The sequence below is a fragment of the Anopheles funestus genome, chromosome 3RL (genome assembly GCF_943734845.2).
Source record: "Anopheles funestus chromosome 3RL, idAnoFuneDA-416_04, whole genome shotgun sequence".
NCBI lineage: Eukaryota > Metazoa > Arthropoda > Insecta > Diptera > Culicidae > Anopheles > Anopheles funestus.
Genome location: NC_064599.1, coordinates 2,216,081 through 2,235,937, shown reverse-complemented (window position 1 = coordinate 2,235,937; position 19,857 = coordinate 2,216,081). Strand labels below are relative to the sequence as shown.

The 19,857-nt window shown below is 42.9% G+C and overlaps 4 protein-coding genes across 7 annotated transcripts in view; 2 read left to right on the top strand and 2 right to left on the bottom strand.

Annotated features, from left to right (window-relative positions):
* Positions 1-19,857, top strand: part of LOC125771157 (protein yellow-like) — a 486,298-nt gene that overhangs the window by 390,614 nt on the left and 75,827 nt on the right. The window lies entirely within an intron of this gene.
* On the bottom strand, positions 1,502-9,905 carry LOC125771144 (ceramide phosphoethanolamine synthase-like). The gene is made up of 6 exons (XM_049441518.1): positions 8,488-9,905; positions 4,719-4,923; positions 4,465-4,605; positions 3,980-4,137; positions 3,715-3,881; positions 1,502-3,635 (listed from the first exon to the last, which is right to left on the bottom strand). The coding sequence occupies exons 1-6, from the start codon at positions 9,179-9,181 to the stop codon at positions 2,988-2,990; spliced, it is 2,013 nt and encodes a 670-aa protein (XP_049297475.1). The 5' UTR covers positions 9,182-9,905; the 3' UTR covers positions 1,502-2,987.
* Positions 10,212-16,571, bottom strand: LOC125771161 (coiled-coil domain-containing protein 6). The gene is made up of 5 exons (XM_049441550.1): positions 16,347-16,571; positions 15,121-15,245; positions 14,946-15,036; positions 14,202-14,635; positions 10,212-14,126 (listed from the first exon to the last, which is right to left on the bottom strand). Exons 2-5 carry the CDS (start codon positions 15,234-15,236, stop codon positions 13,448-13,450), a joined length of 1,320 nt encoding a protein of 439 aa, XP_049297507.1. The 5' UTR covers positions 15,237-15,245; positions 16,347-16,571; the 3' UTR covers positions 10,212-13,447.
* LOC125771145 (chromatin assembly factor 1 subunit B) lies at positions 16,788-19,829 on the top strand. The gene is made up of 4 exons (XM_049441519.1): positions 16,788-17,435; positions 17,501-17,693; positions 17,761-18,274; positions 18,337-19,829. The coding sequence occupies exons 1-4, from the start codon at positions 17,301-17,303 to the stop codon at positions 19,481-19,483; spliced, it is 1,989 nt and encodes a 662-aa protein (XP_049297476.1). The 5' UTR covers positions 16,788-17,300; the 3' UTR covers positions 19,484-19,829.

Here is a 19,857-nt window from a genome sequence, read left to right as displayed (position 1 = left end):
ACGTAACCCCGTCACTAAACGCATAGCAATTGTCGCGTTTGCGAACGCGATTCAATTTTTTTTATGAAACTCCATGTAGAAAAAATTGCGAAAAGTCGCTATTCGAAGCGCGACTGCTCATTTTTGCACCAAGTTTTGTCTATAACTCGGTTGGTATCCTACGGATCGCCAATCTTTGCCTGTGGTCGATAGATGGCATCAATGGCTACATTTTCTTCTTGGACGGCCATGCCCTCAGATGTCTGTGCCAAGAGTTATTCGAGGAACCAAATTCCATACCATTTTTTGAGTAATTTAACAAAATGTAAAAAATTGATATATTTTAATGCGAATTAGTTGCAATAAGTTTCTTTTCACTTAAATAATGTTTTAAAAGAAGAAAAGAATAAAAAATAACAAAAAAATAAAAAAAAATATTTTCAACTCGAAAATTTCATAAGGGGTACCCCTTGCCATTTTTTGAGCAAATTAGCAAAATTTAAAAAATCGTTTTATTTTCATGCGAAATTGTTACAAGAAGTTTCTTTTCACTCAAATAATGCTTTAAATTAAAAAAAGCATACAAAAAATTTAAAAAATCAAAAAAATCTTCCAATCTCCAAGGCTCATTTTTGCACCAATTTTTGTCTATAACTCGGTCGGTATCCAACCGATCGCCAATCTTTGCCTGTGGTCGCTAGATGGCATCAATGGCTACATTTTCTTTTTGGACGGCCATGCCCTCAGATGTCTGTGCCAGAATTTATTCGAGGTATCAAGTTCCATGAAAAAAAGAATAAAAAATAAACAATAGTCTAAAAATTTGAAAATTTCCTAGGGCTATAGCCTTAGCTTTTGTTTTAGTATGCATTATTTTTATGCAAATTGATTGAAATAAGTTTCTGTTTACTCAAATAATAGCCTCCTTATAGCCTAAGCTTTTTTTTGGGAAATTTAGCAAAATTTATAAATTGATGAATTTTAATGCGAATTGAATTCGCAAACGCGACAATTGCTAAGAATGTAGTGACGGGGTAAGAATAACGTATATAAAGTAGCTTGGGATGGGACGAACTGCAGATACTAGACACTGAAACGGACTGAAACGCAAATAATGTAGATGAAGATGCACAATTGGGGAGAGAAATTGAATTCGAAACCGGTAACAGCCGATGATTGGAATGTAGAAATTCTAGAGCATGCCGAGAATGATTGGTCAACAGAGTGTGATCGTGTGGAAGATACAAAACCATTCCCTCGTGAATATGAAACTGACTGGTGCGTAGATGAAGATCGCGTGCATAATTGGGGAGAGAAGTTGAAATCAGAGCCGAAATCAGTTGATGATTGGAATGTGGAAGTTCTAGAGCATCACGAACATGATTGGTCAACTGCAGCTCGTGCTCGATGCTACTTATCTTGCTATCGATGCTACTTAAAAGTAAAACAAAAATGTACCTTCGGATGGCGCGGAGGACGAATGTACAGCTACATTCGTCAACAATAACGCAGCAGTAAATGGTTGAGATGTTCTTCAATCCAATCAAGTATCTGAAGCATTTATATTTCTCTTCAATCGGGTTCGTTGCAAAATCTACTTGCTAATTTCCTTCCCATCCACAGACATCGTACCAGATACGAAGATGGAGTATTTATAAAAATCTACACTATTCCTGATTCAAGTGCTATTAGAAGCTTCTATTGCTTTTGAGTTGAGTTGTATGTGCGTTTTTTTATTGATTCATTTGTTTGTAACGAATTATGAAAATCGTACTATAGTACAGAAAGCAAATCTTTAAAAAGGGCGAAGAACGAACGAATAAATGTGATTTGCTTTACGTTTGCAAAAGTACATTGGTTGAGTGTTAGATTTTCGCTAGAATTTTGGCAATCGCAGCACTGTATCCAAATATGGATGTATCGAGTGTGTTAAACGTAGTGTATTTGTTATTCTTTACTAAAGCCTATAGAGCGTTCCTCATATAGATCACAATACCGATAATCAATTGGTTGTGCAGAGGCTGAAGAAAGGTGAGACGGAATAGGTTCTTATCATAACATTGCCCAAAGGGGTCTAAGAAAAGCAGCAATAATTATACTGTTCTGTTGTTTGTTTTTTTTACTATATACCTAATTCGCACTGTAAGACTTTTTTCGACTAGTATTACCGGTATTATTTCCCCACTGTTTATGCTCGAGATAATGCTACGCACGGCTGGACTTGTGGGAAGTTCTTAAGTTATGTGTGTTTGTCAACGTATTTCCAAGGTAGAGTTTCGTATTGTTTCATCGTGTTTTTTTTTGGCGGGGTGCTTCAACTTACACCTATCGCATAATCGCTATAACTTAACCACTGAAGGACGCAAGTTACAGTACAACACTTACAATCCTAAAACCTGCCACACTTAACCCAACTCGCCCCGTTGCGAAGAGGAATGACAATAAATAGAACGACGATTGGAAATGAGGATCCCGACTAACTAAGGAGGATAAAACGCGAACGCGAGACAAAACGATCAAAACACAACGTGCAAACAAACGGCAATAGCTGAGAGCATTACTTTTAAAAACAATATCACAAAGTTTGTCTTCCGTTCAACAAATTACCCGAAGGTACATACATATATACGGTGGTTTTGCTTTTGATCGTTGTACGAAAATCCGAATTGGTTTCGTTTCCTCATCTGCCACCTAAACAGTTAACAACTGCTAACGCTCCTACTCGTTACCTTTCCCAAAATTTAACCAACAGCTTAATTGTACCCTCTCGGAGATAACGGAGAACAATAGGTGTGTAACATTACGTACTAAGTAACCCCAAACGAACGTGGCTTTAGCGAAATTTAATAGTAGTAGTAGCGTTAAATTAAATGTAGTAAACTACGGAAGCCTTTGCCGTGTAGAATCGTTCCGCTTCAAAAGCCTCTAGAGTTGGTTAAAAATGTTTCCATTTTGGGGAACGATCTAAACGGCAATTTGCCCCAATCCTAACAGTTACACAGTACACACTAGAGTTCCTTCTTGGTGTTGTCCTTTGGTCCGTCGAGAGGAAGATGATTGTTGTTATTGTTGTTGTTGTTGCTGCTGCTGTTGTTATTGTTATTCAACTGTACCGTTTCGTTAGCGGTTTTTGGAAGGGTCGCATTAATGTGGCCAAACGACTTACGCTTCAGGCTGGCGACGTCATACTCCGCAGTGATATTGTTACACTTGACAGGTTTTCTCTCCGGTGTGCGATTGTGCACAGTGGTTGCGTTGTGTTCGAGATTGTTCGAAATCAGTCCTTGTTGAGCATTGAGTGGCCGTGTGGCTTCCGCCTGCTCTTCCGTGTTTGAGGATGGCGCTAATAGATCCTCCTTTGTTGACGCTTGATTCGTCGGTGTCGCCGCTTGAGATTGACCTTGCTTCTGGTGCAGATGTTGTAGTAGTACCTTCGTCTTTAGCATACCCGCCGGCCCATCGATGTTGGTGATCCAGAACCGGCGTGCAGTGAGCATACATACATCCTTGACGTACAGCACGCAGGCAAACATCTTGTACAGCACACCGTACACCGTGTCGTACTCGTTCGGGATGATACCGTCGACGGAGCTTTCGAAGTAGCTAAACATCGGAAACCATATGCGTGTACGGTTGGAATCGTGTGACATAAGGGCCTGGCAGCAAACAATCGAGAAAGGTACACGGGTCAGCATTAGGCAGGGCAGAACACAAGGCCCACTATTCTACACTCACCTGGTTGTTCGCTAGCGTGTGATAGTACAGAAATAGTCGCGACGTTATGTAGAACGCAACGAACACGTCAATGGAGTAATGTTCGTGGGCGGCCAGTATGAAAAATATTCCAAACATGTTCAACAGCCAGGTGAGCGTATGCAGGAAGTACAGGTTCCGGGGGGTATCTATTTTTGGTGTTGGAAAAGAATTAACAAAATCGAACGAATTAGAACGCACAATTTGTTGGCGATGCGAGGATCGATGCGAGGACGCCCGCACATACATTCGGTAATGAAGAAGTTAAGCAACGTCAGTGCAACGGTGTGCCCACTGAACATGTAGTCACCGCAAGTACGGACACCCTGTATGGACATGCCGAGTCCACTCCAGATTGTATAGGCACGACTGATTCGTAGGTAGATCATTTCGGTTATACGCACGCTGCGAATGAATTGAAACAAATTGAATTAATAAATTAGAGATTTAAGTGGTAATAGTTGAAGCCATTTCATGGTTCTTTTCTGAAGTTGAACAGGATTATATTTATTTTCATAAGGAATTCTTTCTAATTAATAGACGATGAAATTGATTCTGCACCAAAGCCTCTTTCACTGACAAATTCATAATGCTGCAAAGAATCAATTTCACCTTGCAAAAGCTGGAGAAAGAAGGAAAAAATAAACTCTATCTGTCACTCTAAACAAGTGTCATAAAAACCCAGGACATTTAATTGAAGGATAGAAATAGCTTTTCCCCCAGGCCACTTACTTGCTATCGTCGAATTTGTGATCATGCGGTGTACATTCCAGATGGGTTCCCGGCACACTCAGCGACGTAATTAGCATCGTAACACAGCGGAGCAGAAACACGGTCCCGGCCAGGGCAAAGAAGCGGCGCAGCAACACCATGCTGTGGGAAGATGCGGAAGCCAAACATTCATCATCAAATGCGTTTTGCATTGGAGCATTGGATAAGGTCATCCGTAGCTAGAAAAAAAAACGGGCCAAGGTTGCTACACTTACCGATGCTTGTGCACCACCAGAACGCACATCCAGATGCAGAACAGTATCGTGCCGGTTACCTCACACATGTGGAAAGCCCACGGTATGTGCGGCACGTTGTCGAGGAAGATGTCCGGCAAGGGTGGATACTTTTTCATGTCCGGCACACGTTCGTGTACCACCACCATGACGAATGCGGTGATCCAGGTAACTAGAAAGGCGTAACCTGTGTAAGGCGAAGAAAGAGAACCAACAAAATTAACACAAAGGCTGGTGGTTGGACAAAAGTTTCATCTCTTGCGCCCACCGTTGTACGTCATCATACGGGTGAAAGTGGGTAAAAGATTGTTGGAGCTTTTTAATTTCATATTGTGTGTGAGAATTGCGGGTGCAATTGGACGGAGCGAAGGTGTGGAACCGAGATGGCCACCAACATACACACCGTGGCACAGTTTATGATGCAGATTTTTTTTTGCTTTCTTTAAATTTTACTCTCTTACGTTTCCATCATACGTGAAGCGAATTGTTTCAACCCATGTTTCGTGTTTTACACAACGAATATTTTTATACCGTCATCCAACAGAAGCAACCTCATCCAAAGCTTAACTTATGCAATGTGTCCAATTCGTAGCGGGACCACAAAAAAAAAGCTTTTATGGGCAGTGATAAGTGTTGCGGACGAACGACCATCGAAAGCAAACGCGAAATTCAAAAGAAATGGACAGTTTTGGAGAATAAAAAACGTATGTTAACATTATCTTTTTTCCTAGAAATATTATCATTAACATTCGTTACATATTGCATACGTAAAACGTCGCTTACAAACCGCCTCGAAATGATATCTTAAATCATTTTTTTCTCACACTACTTTTTGAGCTAAATTGTTACAAGAAATCTATGTGTGTTGTGTGAGTAGGACAAAGACATCAAACGGCTAAAACCTTCTTATCACTTCCTTCTTGTACAGCGTCAAACAAAGAAATCCCTAATCCGCGGTTGAGATAAAAAAAAAACACATCTCCCAGCGCAACGACCATGACCATTCCATGTACGCGTGAATAATCGGAAACCTAATCTGGCCATTCTCGGCCACAGGTGTTTGGCGTTGCTTGGCCTTAAGGACACCTACGTCAAAGAGCACTGAAACGAGCACCGCTCGCATCATTTTCTTATCGTCCACCTACTAACCATGCTTTCTTCACGCTTCGTGAAGGGAATTAGTCATCGGCAAGTGTGTGAGGCAGTGTGAGGCATCTCCAGTGCCAGTCCCGAACAAAGAGTGTTGTTGTTCCGATTCTATGCTGTGCTTGGACTTTGAACACAATCTCCTACATCGAGTGGATCGAACGATAGGGGACGAGAAGAAACGTTTCCTTACTGTGAACTTGAGTACTTGAGACTTGTGTGCGGGACGTATAAGCACCCGGCGATGGATTTCCCTTTTGCACTTTCGCGCTTCGCTCTATTTGTGTTCGTGCATCAAATCTGCCTGTGCTATAATGCGCCATCAGCGACATTCACTGGCGCAGGCGATTTGTTTACAACCCAACAATTGCATACCTCGAACGGATCGGTCAACAATCACACAACGTCTCAAAACAATCTGTGCTGCTGATAAACATTGATTAATTTTGGCGTCAATCGCGGTATAACCGCAGCCGTTTCTACGTTTCTGCGTTTTCTATATCAAATTGTGGTCAAAAGACCGAGCGAGGCATAAAACAGTGAGGACGAAATACAAACCGATTAAATCCATCCCACCGGTTTGCTGGTTGGGTGGTATCGGAAAGTAAATAAAAGTAACGCTTCGCGCACACAATAAGATCCATATGCCGTACGCTAGAACCGCGCCAAGTAACACGGACGTCTTTGAACATTAAATTAAGGTCGGCACGATCGGCGCGTCATTTGGCAAAGTTGGTAAGACAATCGGTTTTGTTGTTGCTGTTGCTACGAATCGATTAGCGTCGATGGTTCGGCCCTGGTGTCCGTCAAACCGGGAACGTGAGTAAATTAATAATGAAGCTAACACCCCCGCCGCACGCTTGGGGGGTCGATCCGATCCAGATGTCTGAGGAATGGTTTTGTTCCAGGCCGCTAACGCTAAAAATGCATTTTTCGGAAAGATTATTAATTATCTATTTAGCTTGATGATGGTACGATCTGCGTCACCATCAATTCCGGACCATAAGTTAATTGTTCCCTTAATCCGCATTCGAACGCAAGTAATCCTTCCGTAATTAGAACCGAACACACACAATCAGTTTGTGGGTAAAAATTGCCGAATTGACGCAAGTGTGACCAGTAATTGCAGACATTAATCAGGAAAGGGTTTAATAACCTGTTAATGGAAAGCTTTTTTTTTAATTAAGAAGCAGCGTGATTTATTTAACTTGACACCAGGCCGGACAAACATGATTGCGTATGCAATTTAGCGCATGAAAATATTACCCGCGTGCTATAAGCACACAAAAAAACGATAACGACAAAACAAATAGGCAAGGTAATGAATTATTTTTTTCCTCGTCACCCAATAACAACCGCGGGGTGAGGAGGTTTAATGAACGAAATCAATATGCACATTTAAGTAAAAACAATAAATTATGCATCTTATATTCATTTGCCTTCGCTACACCGTGTTAGCGTGTTGTGCAATAGATTCAATAAAAACAAAACAAATAGATAAAAAAACAGTTCAGCAAACTAAAAAGCGTGCGTTGCCTTCGATACCACCGATTATCGCGCGCTTGCTTGCTTGTTTTGGTAGTTTTTGAGGGAGCATCGAATCAATCGAAATATTTCGATCAAATAACAGCCGACACCATCAAGTTGGCGCATGTTTTGTGGTTCGTTCGCATTTTCGCCGACATTCGCTCAATATGTACACGCGGAAAGTGGGAGATTATTGGTTTGTAAACTTGTTTCAACGAGTGTGTTTGTGTATTTTGCAGGAAGGGCAGCTGCAGATAAGCCGAAAGATAAGAAATAACCTAAAAATCAATGACTCATATCCAACCAGACCAGCGTTCGGTAGCTACATATCTATTCTTATCTTATTTAATCGAAAATTGTTGCCCTCAGCTTTTTTTCCATTTTCTTCGTTTAAATCTACGCTACAAGAAATACATGCTACCGTTTCCGGAACATCCGTCTAAAATCGTTTTGAAACCTTGAAAGCTTCAAATTACGGACTCGCACCGTACGGACCGATGGTCCAGAAATAGGAGTGAAGCTCCTAAAAGCAGCGCTCTTGGCTACGGTTGCATTTCCTGACAGTTTGGTGCATTTTTAGCCTAGTAGGCCGCTGGAGATTCATTGGCACGAATAAATAGAAGCATTTGAACGAGAGTGACACTCAATTTGCTACCGAGAGGAAATTGAATTAGGGCCTCTTCAATCGTCCGACTAATAATATAGGGGCGGGTTTTCGCGGTGGAATGGAGGGTAGAAAACACCGTTCTAGAGGGGATTGTCATTCGTGATACATCGTACGTTGCGAGTTCTTCGATCGGAACATATTTCTTTCCCATTAAAAATCGTTCCCAGAGCGGGTGGATACGTCGGGGAGTGCATTGCACTACCAATTAAGTTCGTTCTCGCATGTTCTTTCTTGCGAAAAGGGAATTGCACGCATTGCAGCCCATTGCCTAAAAGGGAGCCGGGGGTTTTCCTGCGTATTTGTGTGTTCCATGTTTCGTAGCGTTCAATTGGATTTAATGCAGTTATCGACCAACCGGAACCGCAATCCCTCCCTCACGCTTTCTCTCTCTCGACCTCTACCTCTACTTACCTAAACTTATCATCGTTTTGAAAAATTCCGGCTGAATACACGTGGCACAACCGTCGATGGACATTGGTGGTGAAATGCGTTCCAGGTCGCTGTAGCTATATCCCACCGAACCGTAGCTTGTTCCCATGCTGGACAGTAGCGTGGCGTGGTGTGGATGGTGGTGTAAGCTGGATGAGGAAGGATGATGTGGCGTCCCGATACCGCCATGAGAACTGGCCCCGCCCGGGTGGTGATGATGGTTGTGCGGATGAAGCGGATGGTGGCCGGGAGGGGAAGAAATGTCGCTACCATTCATACTGTAGTCCGGCGTCCAAAGACCTGCCAAACCGACCGAACCGGTGGTGGCCAAATGCTGACGCTGTAGAAGCCTGGTGGCAAACCAGAACCGTTTGATATCACCGAACCGTAGCTGCGAGGCACAGTGTTGCGGTAGATCGTGCACATCCTGTTCGGTAATCGCCAGCAGACATCGACCATCGACGTCTTCCCGTGCAATCCACTCGATGATGCGCCGCGATAGACCCTCCTTCCGTGCCCATTCGCTTACGTTTTCACATGTCCAGCTCAGCACGGTGTGGGAGTTATGTTGGTCAGGCATGGTGCTGCTATCGGCTGTCGGCGGTATGTTGTAGGACGACGCATTCAGATTCTTCAACAGTTGCCCAATTTCGTATGCATACTTTTGCGATGACATCGAACCACATATATGCCAATCAGTCAGATGCACGCACACGTCCTCACCGTGGAAGTAGGTTAATTTCACTTCTTTTCTTCTTCCGCACACGCGTTTGTGTATTCACGTAACGCTTCCACACTTCCGTTGCAGTTGCCGTGCGCTATTCGGAAGGTTGGTTTTAAGTGGATGGGAAAATACGGAATGGAAATGCTGAACTACCAGCACCCCATTGTTGACAATCAAAAATGATCAAAACACACCCGCATTACCACGCGCAGCATCCAACGAATGCAGTACCACTCGCTACGTATGGTTCACGGTTTTTTTTTGGAATTTTCGTTCGAAGCACGTTATATCTGCACCGCAAAACTTTTACGTTCGGCAAACAACACTTTCTTTCCCTTTCCTTCGCTCTTGCACTGCCCTAAAAAAGGATAAGGGTTAAAGATTTGTTGGTGATTATTTTAAAACTGCACAACAAATATCACGCAAACTCGTGTGAAGCATGAAAATACCGTTCGAGATTGATTGAACCGTGGTGCTATATATTCACAAACGGTGATGTACCGTATTGGGGAAACCGAAACCGGGAACACCACAACGATCCGCGGCACTGCGACTGCAGCATCTGAGCTGGGCTGAATGAAAGTTTCTAATTTTGCTGTGATTCTGCGAGTGTTTCGACTGGGACTGGCAATCGCAGGTTCGTGGAGCAGATTTTGCGTGTTTTGTTTGTTGTTGTTCTTTTTTGTCGCTGCTGTCAACTTGTCTATAGTGCGTGTTTCATTACTCGCAACCATTGGAGCGATTTAAAAACAAAACGCTTGAAACGCTTCGAATTCAAACAGTCAGTTGGAATGTCCTTGAGGAACTGTTGTGGCTCTCGATAAAAGAAAGCAGAAGCTGTAATGTTGAACAAATAGTCACATTTATCCGAGGAAATTGTAGATGCCCTGCCTTGCCGGAGGTTCTTAGGAAGTGATGATACTTTATACAAATCCGTGGTTAACGCCGTAAAACGTATTTAGAAAACAGAAACAACACAACCTTATGTACCATTATTTATTTTGCATTCGTTTTGCATTTTTGAAAATAATATGTCAATACATGTCGTAATATAATAATGATAATGTAATAATAAAGATAAGAATGGTTACACAGTAAGCTGTTGCCTTAATATATTGTAGAAATTCTTCTCTTGCGCCTGAACCCTGGCCTATGCTTGCTTGTAAAGAAGTTGCGTGTGTTACGAAATCAAATCAGTACCCTGCCCAACTGTGTATACTACTGCTACCGGTTCCCAACGTTCTTGTCCTTTCCTTCAAGGCTGTTCCTCTCCATGAACGGAGAGTCAGTAAAACCATTGCAGCATCGCTTTTGGTGTATGCCCTAATTTCCGTTCGCACAATTGCCACCCCTGCCCTTAGCGCAAATAATTTTAAATTTAATTTTAATAATTTTCCATACAAGAATCACATTTATGGCCAAAACAATGCCGAACACTCTCTATCTCTGTCTGGGATGTATATGCTCGTTTACATGAAAGCGACTTCTACACCTCTTCATACACCTGGGAACTGTTGATTATCCTTACACGTTTCCATAGCTCTCCCGTTTTTGAAGTTCATACTTAAGCGAAAACAACATTACAGTTAATAAGGCAATAGAAATGGGAAACAACAACGTATCAGTCGAACTAACGCAGGGATTTTCTCGGTTTGGTAAGCAAGATAAAAGATAAACATTAAAGTTCAAAATTCAATACATCATTCGCAAGAAAAAATAATAATAGTATTAAAGCACAGAACACATGCCCACGAGTGCGAGTATTTTGTGCGCTGCGCTATCGTTTCACGAACGCACGTGCGAACGTTTACATATAAAAAAAAACAACCATTAAGAAGTGTGTTAGCTAAACATGTCTCGTTCGATAGATATTTGTAAATAGTGTTGTATGTTATTCTAGTATTTCCGTAATAGAATTTTGCATGTAAATTCCTCCTTCTCACATTACCCTTATTTTGCATCTCGTTTCACTTCATATTTCAATTCGGTTTGTTCTTGCCACCGTTTCCGATTTTGCAAAAGTTCTTCCTTACTGTTTAAAGTGAAATTTCCATCTGTGCTGGAGTTTTGCCCTTTTTTCCCTAACACAACAACGCCACAAGACACACATCATCAATCGAATTCTATCGCTCCCCTTTCTTGCTCTGCAATATCTCTTTTCCGTTTCGGTTATCTATACTACACAACACTAACGTAACACAGCTGCAACAACATTTGATGTGAGAGTAGAAAGGGATGTGTTGGATGTGGGATGGATTTTTGAAATGTAGTCCCGAATATGTTTGCTATCGATCGGTTCACTTGCTTCCGTGTGCATAATTGTATGTGCTGATACTGTACTGGCCTGTATTTTTGTTGCATTTCTACGATTTTCAAGGGTTGCCTTTTGGATTGAGAATACCGGTTTGTACAGTAGAACTCCTTCACCATTCAACTGACTTTGTTAGCTTGTTCTTTTTTTTCATTGTGTTCTACATATTGTTCCGATTATGTTTCAATGATGATTGTGCACAGTGTCAACATCTATAATGACGTGTATTTTTTTGTTTGTTTTCATCTTCATTTTTACTATTTGCACTTGCACCTATTATGTTTGTTGGTTTTTTTCGTGTTCTTTTTGTGTTCTGTTATTTCCATGTCTGTCCCTCCATTACTGCCATCGTGTAGTAAAGATAGAGAGTCTACGAGTACGGGATGGATGTAGAGAGATAACTAATATGTCAAATGGTTCCTATTTTATAGTGTTGATTGAACGACATGAATGTGACATCCGTGTTAGATATCGTTGCTGTAATTTCTTACACGTTTCTCTAATTATGTTTCAGCCGTTGTGCTGATTGAGGTGGAAACAAACTCCTTGGGTACCACTTCGTCCTATAGTTAGCAAAGGTGGGGTTGCTTACCACCAGAGCTGGCATCAGTTGAATTCTGTTTCAATTGTGTAATGTTTGCAATAAAAATGAAAGCGCAAAAAAACCCAGATACAAAAAAAACTCTATCAAAACGTATTTCATCTTCTTGCAATCTTTGCGTCACTATATCTGCTATACTATAAGTACTTTTGCATTATGGTTTTAGTGTCCTAGCTATTATTCTGATAGCAGCAGTTCCCACGTATCTTTTTAACACACTCTTTTCTCTCGTCCACTCAAATTCGTTATTGTTGTATCTCTCGCATTTTAAGTTTAATTCCCCATCCTTAAATGTTCCGAACATGCAAAACATTGACACTTACACACCGGTGAAGTTAGAGAAGTTCCGATAATTCTTGTTCACGCTTCACGTTTATGACAACTAGTAACAGAACGAATTTTCTTAAAACAATGCCACTACTATCACGTCGAAATTTACCATCCACTGACTGGCTGGCAGAACAGGCGGTATATTACATTCGCCCTACCAAGTGAAGTTTCCCTATTTCATCTGCTATTGAAATAACCTGCCGTCACGTAACATTCTTTTACTCGTCGCCAAAATTCCTGTGCTTTCCCGTTAAGATATTAACTAATCTGATTCAAGCATTCTGGCTCACATACATCCAACCAGTCGGTAGCGAAATCACATCTTACTCCGTACAACCAGGTGCTGACGCTTCGACAGCGGCTGAGGAACATTTTCACGCAGAATGAATTGCCTTTTCACTTAGTGTTTGCTAATAATAATAGTATCCGAAATATAACTTTTTTATTTCCCATCCTCTATGTTCCAACCTCCTCCCAACAAACTGCCTCTGCCCAAAATGTTTGTCCTCGCCGGACACGAACAAGGGTACGGACACCCAAAAGCTAAACGCGGGGTAGGGAAATGATAAGAAAACAGTTATGCATTGGCACTGCATAACGGCGTCTAAAACGCTGGGAGGTGGATTGTTTGTTTTAATGCTAAATGATCTTTATCCGCTTTGGAAAACTTGTATGCATATAGGCAGCTTATGTTGGTTTTTGTTAAATGAATATTCCGAAAGATATCGATGGTTTCGAACATTTAGAAACATTTTAAGGAAAGCATGAAAACACTGTACGTTTTTTTGTTGTTGGTTTGTTTCGTTTTTGCTTCTGTGAATCGTACGATTTGGCGATCGAACTGCAATCGATCGATTGTATGAAAAAAGCCAAGCTTATTTCAGTGCCTTATCAGACGTTTCTGGAACTTACCCCCCACAAAAAGGAAAAGTGAAAAACCGTTGTTATCCACGGTTTCTGTCGAGCCGCACCGTGCTTAATCTTTGCACATGGAGGTATCCATTGGACTGGCCGGTTGCACGAAGGACGAATTACCGGTGAACGAGATATTACTACTAGTGTTGTTCGAGTTCGACGAACCGATGCTACTGTTGAGCGAACCGGCACCAACACCACCGGTACTGGCACCGCTACCACCGCCTCCACCAAGCAGCGGAAACAGACTTCCACTACCGCCACCACCACCAGTGGAGGTTGAGTGCGAGGATAGCACGTTCGGTGCCGATGTGTTCAGTCCAATTGGTATAGCCGGTTTAATAAACCGCTCGCTAGCCCGTCGGCTCACCAGCTGACCGCACGCAATGCAACGCGTCAGCCCGCCGGGACTGATGGGTCTTTGGCTAGCCAAAGCCGATACGTTCTCATTGAACAGCCGCTCGTCTTCAAACTCTAGGGACGATTCCGACTCGGACAGATGCCGCGAAAGAGCCTCACGCCGTTCGACCTCCTGCTGCAGCTTGCGCTGCAAACGCTTGTTTTCCTCGCGTATGCACTTTTCCTCGTGCGCAAACTGTTGCGTCTTTTCCTTGCTTTCCTTCTCGGCAGCCGCCAGATTGCTGCGCAACTGGTCCACCTCCGAGCGCAAATTCGTGATGTGCGCCGTCAACTGTGTGGCAGTGTCGTTGCCATTTTCGTTACGATGATGGCTTATTTCTCTGCAAAAGGTGGGGGTAGAAGAATAATTTAAAAAACATTGCAAAACAAATGAGCTTCGAGCAACGAAAGCATACTTTGGACTGGTTGGATCAGACACCGGCTGGTCCAGTTTAATCTGGAGCGAACGTTTTTCCGCTTCCAGCTTGTCCATGCGCTTCCACAGCTTGTTCACAAGCGCTTCCTGCTCCTGTTCGAGCGTGTTCTCCAGCTCCACCATTTCGCGTCTCAGCTGCTCGAGGTGGTTCTGCTTCGCAGACGTTTCCGCCTCCAGCTTCTCTATCTTGCGCATCAGCTTGTTAACTAGACACTCTTGCTCCTGTTCGAGCGTTTGCTCAAGTTTGCATTTTTCCTGCCGCAGCTGGTCCAGCTTGCGTGACAAATCGTTCGTGAGACATTCCTCCTCACGCTCGTAATGGTGGGCGAGCGTTTCCTTTTCCTTTTTCAGCGCTTGTATTTTCTTTAGTAGCGTGTTGGAGATGTACTCCTCTTCCTGCTCTGCTTTCGCTTGCTACAACGAGTAAGAGAACAAGTAAGGACCAAGTATGAGTTGGTGGGGCCGGGAAGGTCGTAAGGATGATAAGCGAAATGCAAACAGTAAACAATACATCGCTGATTGTGTCCCATCGGATCGGAAATCAATGCACTGCAATTACAGCACACACACCCATGGTCACGACGCAGGTTGACAGCAAAGCGCTCAAGATAGATGCATTACATCTGCAGACGGAATCTATTTTCTTATTGCCACCCTCACCCCCACCTCCCATCATTGGGGCATGCGGATGTAAGACTTAATGCTTATAGCTTTGTTTACTTACGATGATAACTGACGCTTGACGTAGGGAACGGTTCTCCTCTTGGATTACTTTAACACGAATTTTATACGTTTCTAGTTCTACCTTAAGCACCCTGGAATAAGTGAGACGGCAAATGTGATAGTGAGCATGGTAGCAATACAAGTGAACAATGGTGACAAGTCGGTATTATGCTTACTTGTTTTGTTGCGTGAGACTTTCGATTCGCTTTTGCAGCTGTTCCCGCGAAACCGGGCTCGGCGGGAGCATTGCTCCCCCGTCGAGTGAGCTCTCCGACTCACACGGACTGTCCATTTTGTTGGGCTGTGAAAAGAAGTAGAACACATCGGAACATTAGTATAAAAGGCGTTAAACCGAAGTTCCACTATTGCACTAGGGTAAAGCATTTCCAATGCTTCGATATGCACCCTTGTCGGATGATCGTTCTCTTATGTCGTCTGTGTAATCCCTGCCAGATAAGCGATCAAAGCGGAACAATTCAGATGTGGCCAATTTCAATCGTGCCGTTCCCTGTTTCATCACCTCAGTATGACGAGAACACGTTCTCGTGACTATCAGATAATCCGATGTTTTCCATTTAATGTTGACAGTGTATCAGATGATGATAATGACGCACCAAAGGTCCAGTTTCCTAGTCATCCCTTTTTAGGGAGTACTGATCACACAGCAAGCCGTATGCTATGAAGGCAACAGGCGTTAACCCATTATGGTATAGTTTTCAGACACAGCAATAGCCACATTAGAAAGTCGCATAGGCTTGACAAATGAACCGAACTGAGACACACTCTTTCTTCCGGCTCATTGAACGCTAACCATATGACGAAGGTAAAGCATCAAGACCTCGAGTAATGGTTAGAGAGATCGAAATGCCCTGTGCCATCTAGCTGGTGTACATCAGGATAAAAGTGCATTCCGATTCGAATCACTACTCATCTACCTTTGCCGTGCAATTTTGCCTAATGCACACATACACACATATACACGCGCCATACGCCACACCCGCTCGTTGCTTGTTCCTTCCTTTGAAATCACCTTTCACTGTTCGGGCTGTGATCAACGAAATTAAACCGATACAAACTTTTGCCAACTGTTCCAATGTATCGGCAGGGATCTGCATGTGTTCTCGCTGGTCATTACAACGCTCCTGTGTAAACTCGAGGTTACTACGATTTTTTTTCCTGTACATAAAGCAACCAAACTATTAGACAGGTACGAGATTTGATGAGAACCATCACGAAATCATGGTCATCGTGGAAATGTACTTCCTATCTGAGGGAAGCGCCTCAAGTCAGAGATGCACCAGTGGAACTCAGAAAAGTATCCATTCTGGTCATCAGGGAAGCGGATATGTGTGGGGTTTGTTCTACAGCGGATCACCTTCCGATTACACCGTATGTAACTTACATCCAACTTGGCTGAGGAACTGTAACCGTGTGAACTGTCGAAAACAACCTTGATATATCGTTTATTGCAACACTTTTTTGGTCTGACCCACACGTAGATTTACTGAAATTTTATAACACGAATAGCTTTTCTATGTTTGCCGATATTTTTCCTTCTTCGTTCTCGTCTTTGACAGCAACGAATATTTATTTCACGGTACGGGTAGACCAGGTCAGATCATCAGCACTTTTTGCTTACACTGACACAACGATTTGCAGGTTGGAATGTTTCGTTGAACAAAAGGCCACCCTTTTTGCGATAGATAAGGCAATTTTGTAAAGAATTTTTATAAAAAGATTTATTATAACTAGGATGATTGCTCCAGTTTTCGGAAGCTGTGTAATTAAAGCTATTTTATTTTTCATTTCTTTCTCCAACTTCCAACTTCATTTAATGGTTTATGTATTTTTTCGTTTTTTGCATAACACCTGAACTAAGCTGCCGGAAACTATTGTTTCCCTATTACCCTATTTGGATGCAATAATTAATCGTGCCTTTTTTCAACATAACCGAAATTTTCTCAAAATGCTTTTTTCCTTGAAATGTCATCGATTGGTTCGCTGTACCTCTAGTGAAAAAACTCTCTCAATTTCCAGGAACTGCTGAATTTGTCAAACACATTCTCAACCAATTGTAAAAACGACCAGCGCAACAAAAACAAAACCTGTGACTCATTCCGATAGAATAACATTTTTACTTCAACGATTCATATATGCAAAAAGTTTACCACTAAATTTAATGTCGTAACCTTGGTAATGTATTGTTTGTTGACAAACGGTTGTCACAGTCGCTGGCCTGTCAGTTGGAAAGTTTGCGCGCTCAATTTGTTGTTTTCTTCATCGGTTGGAAAGGTGGTCAAACAAATTTTACTTTTACGAATTACTCTGCGAAACAATCGACCGTACGTGTTTAGCAATGAAGTGCCAAATCCCAGAAATATCATGGCACAATCGTGACCCAGTGTTGAGCGTAGATATTCAACCGAGAGGAGCAAACGATCGTGACCATCAATATCGGCTGGCATCGGGTGGGACTGATTCGCATGTTCTGGTGAGTAGGGAAGCCAATGGTGTTGCTTCTTTGATAGATTACTAATTGTTCAAATGTGTCACAAGATCTGGTACATGATACAAAACCCAACGTGTGGGACGATCAATTTGGAACTGGCGGCTGATCTGACAAGACATCAGCGAGCGGTAAATGCGGTACGATGGTCTCCTTCAGGTGAACTGCTCGCTTCCGGAGACGATGAAAGTGTTATATTCATTTGGAAACAGAAAGGAGAAATGGAGACGCTAAACATTCTTGGTGAGTAACTCGCACACTATTAGGCAAAGAAATTACCTTCTCATCGTATGTCGTTCGCCGATTGTAGATACGGCCAACGACCAGGACAAGGAAACATGGCTAACGCTGAAGATTCTGCGAGGACACATGGAGGATGTATACGATCTGTCTTGGTCGGCCAACTCGCAATTTCTTATCAGCGGCTCGGTCGACAATACGGCGATAGTGTGGGATGTACAGCGTGGTAAAAGTCAAGCGATTCTTCAAGATCACAAGGGCTTTGTACAAGGCGTTGCCTGGGATCCACAAAATAAGTACCTGGCCACGCTTAGCACGGATCGCACATTCCGGGTATTCGATGTGCAAACGAAGCGTGTTGTTTCGCGATGCAATAAATGCGTACTACCCGTACCATCGGCGCATCCGTTGCGAGAAAAGATCGTTCGTTTGTTCCACGATGATACGTTGCAGACATTCTTCAGACGTTTATGCTTCAGTCCGGATGGGAATCTGATCGTTACACCTTCCGGGGTTGCCGAAATCGAAGGTGTTCCAAAGCCACTGAACACGACCTACATTTTCACGCGGAACTCTCTTCGACAGTAAGTTGGCCTGTGACGTAATGAGACATTATTTATCAAATAACATTTATTGTTTTTTTTAGACCCTGTTTTACGCTTCCTTCACCTGATCAGTACACGGTAGCTGTTCGCTTCTGTCCGGTGTATTTCCAGCATCGTCCACATGCGGAAACCAAACCGCCTCTTGTACCGCTCCCGTACAGAATGGTGTTTGCGGTGGCTACAAAAAGTTCTGTCTATCTGTACGACACGCAGCAGGCCGCCCCATTTGCACTGATATCCAATATTCATTACACCCGGCTTACGGACATGTCATGGTCATCAGATGGAAAAATACTTATAGTGTCCAGTACGGATGGCTTCTGTTCATTGATTTTCTTCGCCGAAGGTGAGCTGGGAACGATATACGAAAAGCCATCGTCTGAAACATCGCTTGCTGACAATCCCAGTACAACTCCGTCGCTATCGGAGACCATTGAGCATGCAAACACACGATCAACGTCAACATCGCCGAAGCAAAAGAATTCGCCAAAAGAGATTGGTGATGCCCAGGGAAATAAAAAGTCACCCCAATTGATAGCGATTAGAAGAAAGCCAAAGCCGTCAGAAAATCAATCGAACGAAAGTGATGTTTCTCAGGCGCAGCCAACTGTTGAAAAGACTGTACAAAACGTGGATTTACAAGCGGTGGAATTTGTCATAGAAAAGGACAAAATTATCAGCAGCGAAGAAAAGTTCGAAAGTCCTTCGAAGAAAGACCGACCAGTTACGCCGATTGCGGTGCGACGACACCCGAGAACACCTTCGGACACAACGAACGATCCACAACAAACACAAGCGCTAGTATCAGCGTCTTCGTCGGTGGGAAAGAATTCTCCAAAACCGATCGCTGTGCGTAGATATCCGCGAGCATTGGACACCGGTAACGCTAAACCGACTGTCGAACCAACTGCTGAGGAAGATGCTAACGATACTTGGCCCATCGATCAACCGAAACCGATCGCTCAAAAAGCGGCAAAGAAACACGCTGTGTCACAGCCTTCTCCAATGGAAACGGACCATACGGAAGACATTGTACTGATGGTGGAATCCGATGGGGAGGATGAACTGTTGCCCGTTGCTCCTTCGAAGGAGCCGCCGAAGGAGTCAGATTCCGAAGCACAGAAAACACCACGACGAGTCGAATTTCGTACGATATCGACGCCGAAATCAAAAAAGAAACTTTTATGAGCCCGTGACTGGGAGGTAGACACACGTTCATTCGTAGAAAGATAGAGCAAGGGTTAGTGTTAGTTTAGGCATGTGTGCTATTATGATTTTATATTATAACCTTTTACAATTTACAGACAGGTGGTAAAAAAACGGGAAGAAATCTATTTACGAATGTTAAGGATAAGGATCCGAAATTCGATACGCATTATGCATTATATTGAGCTAATATAGCTCCTGGGAAAGTGTCCAATATTTCTGTTTAGACTCAGCGAGATGCTCAAAACGCTTTTGGATTCGTTTTGGGCAACTTTCGCTTCAAACAGTAATTTTTTTGCACGGCGACAAACATTTGGTTCAACGAGAAGTTTCGTTAAGAAGGAGTAACCCTGCAA